This window comes from Nilaparvata lugens, chromosome 1, assembly GCF_014356525.2.
Source record: "Nilaparvata lugens isolate BPH chromosome 1, ASM1435652v1, whole genome shotgun sequence".
NCBI lineage: Eukaryota > Metazoa > Arthropoda > Insecta > Hemiptera > Delphacidae > Nilaparvata > Nilaparvata lugens.
The window spans coordinates 64286761-64299637 of record NC_052504.1 but is presented as its reverse complement, the minus strand read 5'-3'; the positions used below and the strand labels follow the sequence as shown (position 1 = coordinate 64299637).

The window sequence follows — 12877 nt, the reverse complement described above, 5'->3', positions numbered from 1 at the left end:
AATGACAGGACTCTTAGCATTGAGAATTGCCTATGATAGACTATGTATGAACCTATGATATACTATGAATGTACAGCTCATGAGGACCCTCATAGTAAATCACATAATTAAAGATCGAACATGCTACATTTGTGAATTGACATTCTATAAGTTCTGATAATCGCTAGCATCATGGATAAGTACAACCTAAAATTGTCTTTTTAACCTGAATTTTCAATGGAAATGATGATGCAGCCTATAAGAGAATTTCGGTCATCAAGCTGGTTCCCCTTTATTATATTCCGTTACTGCCTAAAAGTCCAGGCAACGAATTCTCAAAAAAAGGTATAGTGGAAAAAGTTTGGAACACAGTTTTTGACCCTGCATCACTTTTAAGAATAGTAAGGAGGTAAACATATCAAAAGTTCTCACTCCTACCCCCTGTGCTGAGGGGGTGGGGTGGTTTGAAAGTATCATATATTGTTTTTTCGCACATAATAAATAAATAAATAAATAACCCTTTTATTGCAAAAAATTACAAATTATTTACATTCTACATACATATTTTTTTGTTTTCATTATTGGCAATTTAGCAGCTGCTGGGGTATCCTTTTTTTAGGATCAATTGAGTGTCCTTCGTTCATTGCCTGTAGAGCCAGACCTCCTTGAAGACGTTTTTCATCCTCTCCCACTCCTGTCTTTCTTGTGCGACTCTCTTCCAGGTTGCTCCGCCGCATACTCGTCGGAACTCCTCGTCCCATCGGTAATTTGGTCTTCCTCTGCTCCTTTTCCTTGTTCGTGGGTACCAGTCCAATATTCCTCTTGTCCATCTTTCGTTTCTTGTTCGAACTATATGGCCAGCCCAATTCCATTTCCTTTCTACAATTGTTCTGCCAATATCGTCAATTTTCGTCACATTCCTGACCCATGTATTTCTTTTCCTGTCCTTCCTTGTCACCCCAATCATTATCCTTTCCATCGCTCTCACAGTAGTTCTGAGCTTCTTCATCAATTTCTCATTCAGTGTCCAAGTTCCACAACCGTACAATATTACTGGAATGACGCACATTTGGAATAATTTTATTTTCCTACTCATGTCGATTTTTGATCGAAACAGGTACTTGAATCGATTAAACATTGACCAGCCCAACGCAACTCTCCGGGTGATCTCTCCCCATTGACTGCCTCTTCCAATCTTCTGCCCCAAGTAGATAAAATTTTTAACATTTTCTATTATTTCTTCCTCCAGTTTTATTTCCTCTTCTGCGCAGTTGAATGTCATGATTTCAGACTTGTTAAAATTCACCTTCAGTCCAAGTTTCTTTGTCTCTCCGATTAGGTCCATCAGCATGTAGCGAACTTCTTCTGTGCTACTTCCAATTAGCACAACATCATCTGCAAATTTCAAGGTGTTCAATTTTCTACCATTGACATTTATTCCACTCATTCCAATTCAGATTTCTGAAGCATGTTTCAAGGACTGCGTTGAATATTTTGGCTGATGGAATTTCGCCTTGCCTTAATCCTCTTCTCACTTCCACGACTTTTCCTTTTCCTCTCAATTTGAACTCGATTTTCATTCTGTCATAGATGAACTTGAATAAATCTAGATATTTCCCACTTATACCAAGTCCAGAGAGTGTTTCTAATACGGATTTTGTTGTGACACTGTCGAACGCTTTCTCAAAATCTATAAATAGCAGAACCAGAGGGAATTTATAGTCTTTCGAGTTCCTTATCAGCTCCAGCAATACAAGTATGTTGTCCAGGGTTGAGAAGTTCTTTTTGAAGCCAGTTTGATCGACAGAAGTTGATTCAGTCAGGTAATTGTCTATCCGATGCGTTATAACCGATATAAATACTTTATATATACTGGATAGAAGACTTATCGGCCGATAGTTCTTAATTTCCTTCCTATCACCTTTCTTGAAGAGCAGTATCAGGCTGGCTTTTAACCATATTTCTGGAATTCTGGCGCACCTGAGACATGTATCGTATAGCTTTGTCAATATTTCGATGACAGCATTTCCGCCTGCTTTCAGGTTTTCGTTGGTGATTCCATCCGGGCCGCCTGCTTTCCCTTCCTTTAGGCGATCAACTGCTCGCTTCACCTCGATTTTCATAATAGGCGGGTATTCTTCATCTCCACCTTCGTTCCTCTGCTGCTCTTCACTTCCTGAACCAAAAACGTCCTCTTCACATCCATCGGCATGGTAGAGCTTCTGATAAAAATCACAGATGATTCCTAATATTCATTCTATTTCTCTCACTTCGATTCCATCTTCATTCTTCATAGCAATCATCGTGTTTCTACCAAGTTGCTGTAGCCTATTGAATTGCTTGATGCTATTGCCGAGCTTGATAGTCTCTTCTAAATCAGATATTTTCCTCCTGTTTGTCCATTCGTTCCATTTTCTCCTTATAAGCTTTGAGGTTTCGCTGAATTCTATTTTTTCTCTTCCAAATCGTTTCAATTTCCTTCTTTTCTCCAGTAATTTACTACTTTTTTTTAGTAATTTACTTCTTTTTAGTAATTTCCCTTGGTAATTTCCTTTTCTTGTTCTCTTTTTCTTTGCCTAGCATTTGTCTTGTTTTTTTAAGAGCGTTTGTCTGTTTGTTTGTAAGCATCTCTAAATCATCGAATTCATCAATCGTTTCTTCAATCAAGTTCATTTGTAGTTTCTCCTCAAACGCTAAACTTTTCAAAACGTCTGTACTTAGTCTTGTGAATCTTTTTTCCTGATATCTTCTTCGGTTTTCTTTTACTTTTAACTCAATTCTTACAGGTCTATGATCACTTCCGGTATTTATTTTGTCTTCTGTATCCACATCCTGAACAATACACTTCTTATCCACGATAAAAAAAATCTATTTCATTCCTTGTTGCACCGTCTGGGAATCACCCAAGTCCATTTTCTTTCTTCATTTTTCTGGAAAAATGAGTTCATTATAAACATGTTTTTGCCTTCAACATATTCAACCAGTCGCTCTCCACGTTCGTTCCTGTCGCCGTATCCATATTTTCCAACACATCTCTCTCCATCGTTCTTCCCTATTTTTGCGTTTAGATCACCCATAATTATGTTGTACCTGCATAAGTCATTTTCCATAGCCTCTTCCAGATCTCCGTAGAACTCTTCAATTTCTTCTTCGGTTGATGCTGATGTTGGCGCGTAAACTTGTATTATTTTCATTCTCCCCTTTAAGTGATTTTGAAGTTTCCAAATAATAACAGAAATTCTGTGAGTGTATTGCTTGAAGCTTATGATTTTCTTCTTCGATATATTATTTATCAAAAATCCTGTTCCAGCTGATGGTCCATTTCCATTTGTATACAGCATCACATAATTTTCCATCATTAAACACATTTCGCCATCTCTTCTTACTTCTGCGAGTCCCATGATGTCCCATTCCACGTTCTCTAATTCTTCTAATAGTTGTTCAACTCTCCAATTCTCCCTGAGAGATCTAAAATTGTATGTGTATAGTTTAATATCTAACTGTTCATTTTTTCCAATAGTTATCATGTCCTTCCCAAGATCCTTAAATATGTGTTTCGTTTTGTTATCCATATTCCTTACTGTAGCTCCAACTCGTGATTGCTATTGTGATCGAGATGGCTCCTGTGTGCTCGCCTCATTTCTTCTGTCTCTTCCTTTAGATGTGATATAAGCTTCCATGGTGTTCTTTTTCTTCACTAGTCTTGCGTTGTCGTTTTTCAAGTTGTTAGGATTGTAGTTATCTTTCGCAATGGGAGAATTTTCCTCACTTCTCATTCTCTTCTTATCATTGATATTCAATTCTTTCAATTTCTAGAGGCTGAAGATCTCTCCCTCTACTATTAGTTTATCCTTTTTCATAGAAACCCTCTTCCCTTGATATTTGCAGTCAATCATAAACGGATAGAGCTCTTTCCTGATGTCGCGAATGTTGATGTCCAGATCCTCCTTTATTCTTACATGTTCGAAGTCTTTCTCTTTCGATAACTTGAATTTTTTCTTCAGTACTTCATTCCTAGTATAAGTCGACGTGAATGTCACTCTAATTGGTCCGTCATCTTTGGTAGGGTTCAGTCGTTTCAATTTATCTATATCATGATTTCTGATGTCGACACCTACATAAGTTAACATTCTAATTATCTCTTCTCTCAGAATCCAATAATTAGTAACACCTCTTACACCAAAAAATATTACATTCCTACTTCTATAGTAGTTTTCTTTTTGTTCTCGCTCCATTTTCATTTGAGATTTCATCTCTTCTACTTCTTTCTTGAGATTTTCCAAATCCTCATTAAATTTGCTTGAGATATTATCAATTTTCTCTTCTAAGCTGTCTAATTTATTAAGAATCTCATCCACTTTTGCTTCCATATTGAGTAATTATTTCGTAGATGAATGAATGACCAATTTGGCTTGGAAAATGATTAAATAGTTTCCTATAGCAATGAACTAATCTCGTCAGATGGATGACCAGTAAGTGATATGATAAGAGATTCTTTACTTTCAAACGTAAACAACGACGGAGAAACATTTCACGAGATAACACCACTCTCACCTTGCTGTAGCCGACGGCTGCATTGTACGGTACAAAGTCCAATTCTCTTTCTTCAGTTCATAGCTTCTTCGGAATAATGCTATTGGTTTCAACAAGCTAAAACCTAACCTCAACTATGAATATTATAGATTGAAATGACTTTAACTTATTACTTGTTCAATAGCCAAAACTGATACTTATGCAAAAGGTACACAGTACATTAACTCAACAAACTTCGCACAATTTTTGTGATTCACTTCTTCTTATTAATTGAAATCGAACACTAAACACGGAGCTAAATAGAACACAACTCTCCACTACAAGCGCTTATCTGACACTTTTCGCACATATCTCGAACAATAATATGCGTCTTTCGGTAATTTCTGTCGAATACATAATTAAAGCTTACAAATTAGCCTACAAGTCCATCCGTAACGATTTCTACTCTACTGAACAATACTTGTAGAAAGTTTATCTAGCTTGATTTTTGTTTATTTAGTCATGTCGCTGAAATGAATTATCTCATGCGTGTAAGCCAGAAATGAAAAAACTAAACTTTTAAACCACCCTCATCCCTTAAGCACAAGGCGTAGGGATGAGGACTTTTGATATGTTTACCTTCTAACTAATCCAAACAAAGCTGCGAAGTTAAATTCAGTGTTCCAAACGTTCCCTCCAAATTTCCCTGTCAATTTATTTATTATTGTAAAACTGAAAATTTTACAGTCAACACTATAACGACTGCAACAATCGTAGGGAGATGCGTGAAATAATAGATGAAATTGAAGAGAATATGATCCTCTATTTTAGCATGCTCATGATTATCTATTATCGCTCTTATATGATGCTCATGATTAGCACGGATTTTTTCAATCAATCGTTAAAAAGTTATATGGCCAAATCGATGAGAAAATCGGAGCCGGAAGGGTTTTTCTTTAAAATGTAACTCCTCCGAGAGCTCATACCTAGAAAACCAAATGGGAAAATGCTACACATGAAACTTGTAGGCTAATTTGTAAGCTTTAATTTTGTATTCGACAGAAATTCCCGAAAGACGCATATTGTTCGAGATATGTGCAGAAAACCAAAATAAGATATTTTCAAACCACCCCTACACCCTCAGCACAGGGGTTAGGAGTGAGGACTTTTAATATGTTTACCTCCTTACTATCCATAAAACAGCTGCAGGGTCATACTTTTCCCTCTATATTCTTTCGTTGACTGGACTATAAGGATTTTTATGATAAATAATAACTAAAATTATAACTTCAAACAGGTGTTAAGTAGTATTTTCAGCATAAAAATAAGGGAGGTTTTTTTTCAGATTGATATGATTTTATTGCTGGCTCGGCGAGCTTCGTACCGTCAAATAGTTTAAGTAACAAACTTTAGCTGGATGCACACCTCAAAATCTATAACCCATACTAACAATCCTCAAATCCAGACCATCCTATTATTTTTTATTGACCAAATAATCAGTTCAGCATACTCTTACATGTGCGTGTACGATAAAATCATAAATCATAACTGACAAATTAATTGATCTCGCTATGCTATATTTTTAAATAAATCACATGTGCTCCCCCGTTCACTCCTTTCACTTACTCAAAACATGCAGGGAATTTAAAACTCTTATAAAAAATCTAATGCATGACCTTGGAAAGTAGCTGGGAAATTAATTTCTTCAAAAACTTTTTGAATAATTGGTAAGAGATGTCGGAATATATTATGATTGGAGAATCGAGGGTTTCGATAGAAATCAATGGTACAAAATTGATTACTCTTTTCAATAAGTACTTCAAATTGCTTGCAGGTAACTCATGCTCCGCAAGGGTCCAAATAAAAACTTGACCTACTGAAATCTAGAAGAATTGAAAATAGGCCTATTACCATTCTCGGTGAAGTATTGAAAAAGATCGATTAATAAGTCTGAATAAGTAACCGAATAACTAAAATATGTAATAACTTTTACTAATATAAATGTTACTGAATGAGTAACTGATATTTGAATAAGTAACTGGCTTCGGGGGATTTTAATGGATTTCATTCATATAGATAATTATCCAACTCCAAAATAAATGATCTACTGAAAATCAATTAATTCTAAACACCGAAGACAGCACAATTATTCGAAGCAAAGCAATGTCTTTAACCTGAGGCCGCACTGCTGGATGGTTACACACAGAATAGTCATTTTGTTTTTAGTCGGGGGGTTTAGAATAAAATACATGGGCGGTTATGGAGGAGCACACACTCTTGTCTACAATTTATCGACGGCTGTTGGATGATTATAACAGCTGATTTTTATTTCTGTGTGTGGCCAGCTCACAAATCTTCTTCCATAAGGATTACATGTAAACTTTGAAGGACCGTAGGAAAGAGTCCTGAAGTCGGATTATAAATTTGATAGGCCATAAACCTGGTCCTGAACATATCGAACACAACTAAAAAAATCATCAAATTCGTTGTCAAAGTTATTGAACGTCAAAATTTGAGGCTCGATTTTTATTTATATAGATGGGTATTAAGTTGGGAATCAAGTTTTAATACTATGATCTAGAATATAATTAAGTTGATTGAAAAGGTCTTCAATTGCAGTAAAAATCTAAAGCATTACTCATTTATTTTTCCCGGTAATGATTCAGCCATACCAGCATTTGAGTTACTGTATTTACTCTCGTACATAAGTAGTTGGAAAAAAAACTTTTTTTGTTTCAACTATTGATTCACAATAAATATTACTGACAAAATTTAAGATTCCACCACGCAGAAGGCACTGCGGAAATAATAAATTACTTTTTCAACAATAAGTTTGTTTTTGGAAATACGTCATCCATCGGTTGGATTGAACGCGGAAGCATGTGAATGCCGTACCCTAGAGTTAGGAGAATTGTTGGTTAGAGAGGACGGACTTTTTCATTCATGTTTGGAACTTCTGAGCAAAATCATTAGCTCTTTTTGTTGTTTACAAGTGAAAATAGCAGGACAACAACATTAACTTGGCCAAAAGTGGTCCATGCCTGAAGAAGCCTAGACCCTCGTTAATCTTGTTGATCAATGGGTTAAAGAGCACTTTCGGCTCTCTCGTATTTGCGTTAACAAATCAGAGAGCATTTCATTTCGAAAGTGTTGATTTTCAGGGCTCAGAGACTGCAGGTTCTCATTGGAGACTGAAACTAAGCTGGCTTTTCCCAAATGAAAAGGGCTGAATAAACGTGACTGCAATGTTTACTTGGCTACGTGATATAAATGTCTAAACTGTTTGTCGAGTATGGGCAACACTATCACAGATAGGCAAGACCCACACATAAGTGAACACACGAGTGTAAACTTTGACTGAGGAGCTTCCACACATCAGCATAGCCACAACTAACTGAAATTGACTGAACGTTTTGTAAACTGGTGTCATTTGCATGTCATCAGTGAGATCCTAGCCTATTGAGGCACTGTGAATAATATCAGTGATATGAAATAACACTAGCGTGCATGTTTTTTGCTACTATATTATTATAGTCGATAAATTATGAAGTAGTATTCAAATTCGAACGATTTCAGCAGTTTTCCAATAAATTCACCACTGACAAGTGACAACTTAAGCTCTCCATATTTCCTCTATGATTTCACCTTGTAGATTGAAGAATACATCAGTATCTAGATTGTCACAACATAATCAAAACTCCATGAAAATTAGCTCCAGGAAATTTACAGCAAAAGTAATTGAATCAAGGAGAGAATAATTCTTCAGCTTCTTTCATATTGCAAGATCACCGTATAGGAATGTTTCCATTAGTAATCTGAATTGCATAGATGCAATACACATTGTGCTCAAGTACTTCTCATTATTGTATTTAAAACCTATTAAAGAAATCAACGCGGTTGGAAATTGCCCAACAATCTTATTTCAATGTATGATTAATTTCGTTGTATTCGTCAATTTATTTTCCTTCCTCTCCTCAATTTCCCCTTTAAATTTATCTCGATTGGATGGATCCGTCGTCAATCAGTTGCAGTTGAGACATGAGCTTGTAGCAGTATGAATAGAGAAGGATTCTGTTACACTCTGTACCAGTAGCATGACCTTGTTTGGATCGATTTTATGTTTTGTGTGAGCCGCAGAGCGGAGCGGACTGGAATGTAAACGCGGATGATCTTAGGATATACAGACGAGCTGCCTTCTATTCATTCGCCTACCGTCTCCTCTCGACGGGGATTTGTTCTTGGCTCACCGCATAATAGAAAATAAAAAGTTGATTTGAATTTCATACATTTTCGCTTCGACATCAGTTCTCTTTCTATTATGCACGTACTTTATCCAACGATCTGTTTTTTCACCATTGAACACTGAAAAATACCATTATCCTGAACTTTTGACACATTGCACACCGCAAATTCAACGCATGAATTCCTATGTGTCTCGAAAAGAATCTTTTTCCACCACATTCTAGCGCTATCGAACTATTCCAGTTCCAATCATACAATCCCTCACTGACATAAACATAAATAGTTGGTTAGAGTCACTAATGTTTTTCTTGTTATCCATAATCAATGGCTTAGCACATTAGGACAAGAGAGGATTTCAAACTATACCACTTCAACACTGATAGAATATTTTTACTCTAGAATTTGATTTGCCGTCGAATGCTTAGAACATAAGTTGATCGAGTACACTGGAACGCTATAGATTATATATAGACTCATTGAAAAACAATCATCCTCGGTTAGGCTTGTCGCAAATTGAGACGCGACGCGACGTGACATGACGTGATGTGAGTCTGCTAGATATCATTATTATCATATTATAGTGTTAACATTGAGACGAAACTAGCACATGTTAAGAGTATAATATGATTACATGATATTTACTCATCTAGCAGACTCTCTTCACTTCATGTCACGTCGCGGTGCGTCCCAATTTGCGACAAGCCTAAATATGTGACCGTACTCATGTTGTTTCCGAAAAAGTTGAAATTGTAAACGATGTCAAAAAGTAAAAAACAATGGAAAATGAAATTGTTTTGACGAATTACTTTTTCCGTTGGCAAAGTTCTTTGGCATTTTGAACGAGTGAAAGCAATCCAAAGCTAACATTTCTATTATGATTGTGGAGCTCTCTGGAGGAGGGTGATGGGGATTGTGGGGAGAGGAGCAAGCTCAAAGCTGGAAGTTGACAGACGTCAAAACAAAAGATGATCACACAAATCGCTTGAGGCTGAGAGGTCTTTAATGTATAACCAATACAATTTGGCGGCATTCGACGACGGTGGCGCAATCTATGATCTGTGAGCCTGCCTTTTGAGCTGCCGGATTTCCGTCCCTGGCGGTACGACGTTGTTCGCTTTTAATTACTCACGTGCGGTATTCTCAGGATTTGCCGCACCATATATACTGGTACACGCCCAACCCATATCATAATGAACACATTCCAGCTTTCAATTCAGAGTCCGTCATTGAAGGAAAGAAATCAATTTTTTTTAAGAACATTCATGAAAATTATTGTTTGTTTCCGAAAGTCAAATAATTTTTCACAGATGTGACAATCTGTAAGCTTTATCTTGAGTAAGTCAACCTCAACTATTGAACTAGTTTGATATTTCATTACAAACTTTTTAATTGAAAATGTTCTTCTCTAGATCACTATTGACTTAATGCAGATGAGATTTTATTATTGTGTTAAAAGGCCAGTATACAATAATTGTTTGAACATAACATTTCTTATAAGGTAATTTTTAACAATGTTGTTGAAACAATTTACGAGGAGCTTCTATTCCATGCATAGAGGGGATGGTTTTGGGACCTCTGGTTTTTCCTTCCTTCAATTCCAAGTTCAGAAAGTCGATAATCGAGTTTATCAAGGAATATGAATCTATCAATGGAGGCTATTGCCAGATCAAAATCAATTACAAGCAGGCTTCTTAGTGTTTTTTGATGATAGTGAAAGTCCATTCATTCTACAACACAACTACGAATCAAATTAGAATATTCCTGTTCCATCAGGGAAGATCACTTTTAAGATGATTACCTGGGATGGAAAGCATTCGGACAACTTATTGACTATCCCATCCCCTTGAGCTGATGTAGTGGAGTGTTTATTTGACCTTGTGAAGCCCTCAGTTGCAGTCATAAGTCATCTGAGTACACGTTCTTATTAGATTGCAACGTAATAAACTACAGCTTCATCAATAAGTGCATCACATCACTCTTATTTTTCTCCTTCACATAAACTTATTACATTCAAGGGTACAATTTCCATTGAACTTAATTGCTGTAGTGGAAAGTTGGCCTATGATGTTTCAAAATATGTTAACTAGATGACAGTGTGAAGATTTCGATGCACTGAATTTATTTGGTATTCATGAAATCCATTCTATCATTAATATCATAAGAGTCATAAGGATAATTAAACATTCGAATAATTCACAATAATCAAGTGATCTATTCGACTCATTATAAATAGGCTATTACAGTACAATAGTTTATTCATTCACCAGAATTGATGTTCACCTAGATTAGGAATGAGCTGTGAATAGAAAGGTTAAGCCAGTCTAAACACACATCGATTTTTTAAAAAGTTATTTTAAAGAATAGGAAACCAAAAAATAAACTTATAGGTGACTCACTTACTATAAGCACAAAAGATGAACCTACACCCCTGCCTACCCTAAGTTTCATAATATAATTCCGTCACGTCCATTCCGTTAGTATACGACTAATATGACTAGTTTTAACGATTTTCTACGAATTGGTTGTCATAAGGTGCGTACAGACTTTCGCTCTGCTCCGCAACCGAACGTCACTCCAGCAGAGCGATTGATGATCGACCGGGGAGCAACAGTGGTTCGACCGGGGAACGCGAGAAGATCTAACATTTTCCGTAACGTTCATGATGGGTGCGGGGGCGGAGCGACTGTGGTTTGATGGAGGAACGAGGGCGGTACGAGTGCGGTACGAGGGCGGAGCGTGCTCGGTGCGGGTTGGAGGCGCGTTTATGTGTACGCAGCTTTTGAAATACACTGTTTTAATGTTTCATACAAAACATTACAACACATTACACACACATCACAACGACGTGTCGTTGTATAAAACATTAAACCAGTGTATTGATACAAAGCAGTTCAGAATAATCAAGAAACCATCATGTCTAAGAAATATTTATTGAATCTACTCGTTTACTTGTTAATGAAGATCTGATTGATTGCGGTAATCTAATCCTCTTGAAGTTTCATTATAGTATTCTGGGTGATATGAATAATGATTTAGGTTAGTTGTGAGTTTTTTTTTTATTTGTTGATTTTTTTGTTCAGGTGATGGATGTTGGTGTGCCCGGCCTTGGCGGCAGGGTGGGAGGCTGCGGTGACTCACAAAATGTGTGGACAGACGAACGGGCTTTGGTTGGTGGTTGGACTGCAGCGTCGTGAAGATGGCCGGGGCCGTGGGTCCCACCCCCACCCCACTCACTCACCCCTCGCCACCCACGGCCTAGGCCGAACACATCAGCCAGCATGGAGGCATTCAAAGAATGAAGAAGCAAAACGTCCGGACTTTGTCTTTGATAGTTTGCACGTTCACTTACCTTCTCGTGGGAGCAGCTGTCTTCGACGCCCTCGAATCTGATACTGAGAAAAGACGTTGGGAAGCTCTAGACGGTGAGTCACAACTCAACTAGCATAATCTCTTTTTCCACCTATGGCCGTTAGCACAGAGTTGAATCTCAAACTGAAATCAATCAGCTAGTTACCAGATGAAATAAAATTATTCACGTTATAACAAACGAGACTTGATTTATATGGATTTTATCCAGTTTGAAATGGCACTGTGAAATGAAATGAAAAATTATTCTTTATTTGGCGGAGTTGGAACTTTAAAGTCCTCTCTACCACTCAACCTCGAATTATGCAAACCGCACCAAGAGTAAATGCAGAAAAATAACTTTTTGAATCCAGGCTGAATAAAGCTGCGTTTACACCAAAGCTATTAACAAAATAGCAACATAATCCTTATAGATTCTATTAGATTGAGCATAACTTATCAATATCAAGGACCGAGCTTCGCTCTGGAGTACAAAAGCATAAAAAATGTATTACGAAAGAAGAAATTATAATAACATTCATAGTCCATACAGAAATGATCTATCCAATCACAGTAAATTGAGTTTAATTCACAAAGGAATGCAAAAATTTCCCTAACAAAGGCCCGGTTGCACAAAGCCGGTTAAATTTTAATCCTGATTAATTTCACGTGAACCAAATCAAAGAAGACCATTACAAAAAGATGGATCTAATGGAATTAATCAGGATTAAAAATAACTCGGCTTTTTTTGCAACCGGCACTAAGTACCTGATTGAATGATTACAAAAGTTCAACGGCT

The 12877-nt window shown here is 36.8% G+C and overlaps 1 protein-coding gene across 1 annotated transcript in view; it reads left to right on the top strand.

The window, feature by feature from the left end:
* Window positions 1-12877, top strand: part of LOC111050415 (two pore potassium channel protein sup-9) — a 96106-nt gene that overhangs the window by 29301 nt on the left and 53928 nt on the right. The window contains exon 2 of the mRNA XM_022336732.2: window positions 11814-12155. Within this exon, the coding sequence (XP_022192424.2) occupies window positions 12029-12155 (127 nt within the window). The 5' untranslated portion in view covers window positions 11814-12028. The remainder of the gene's footprint in view (window positions 1-11813; window positions 12156-12877) is intronic.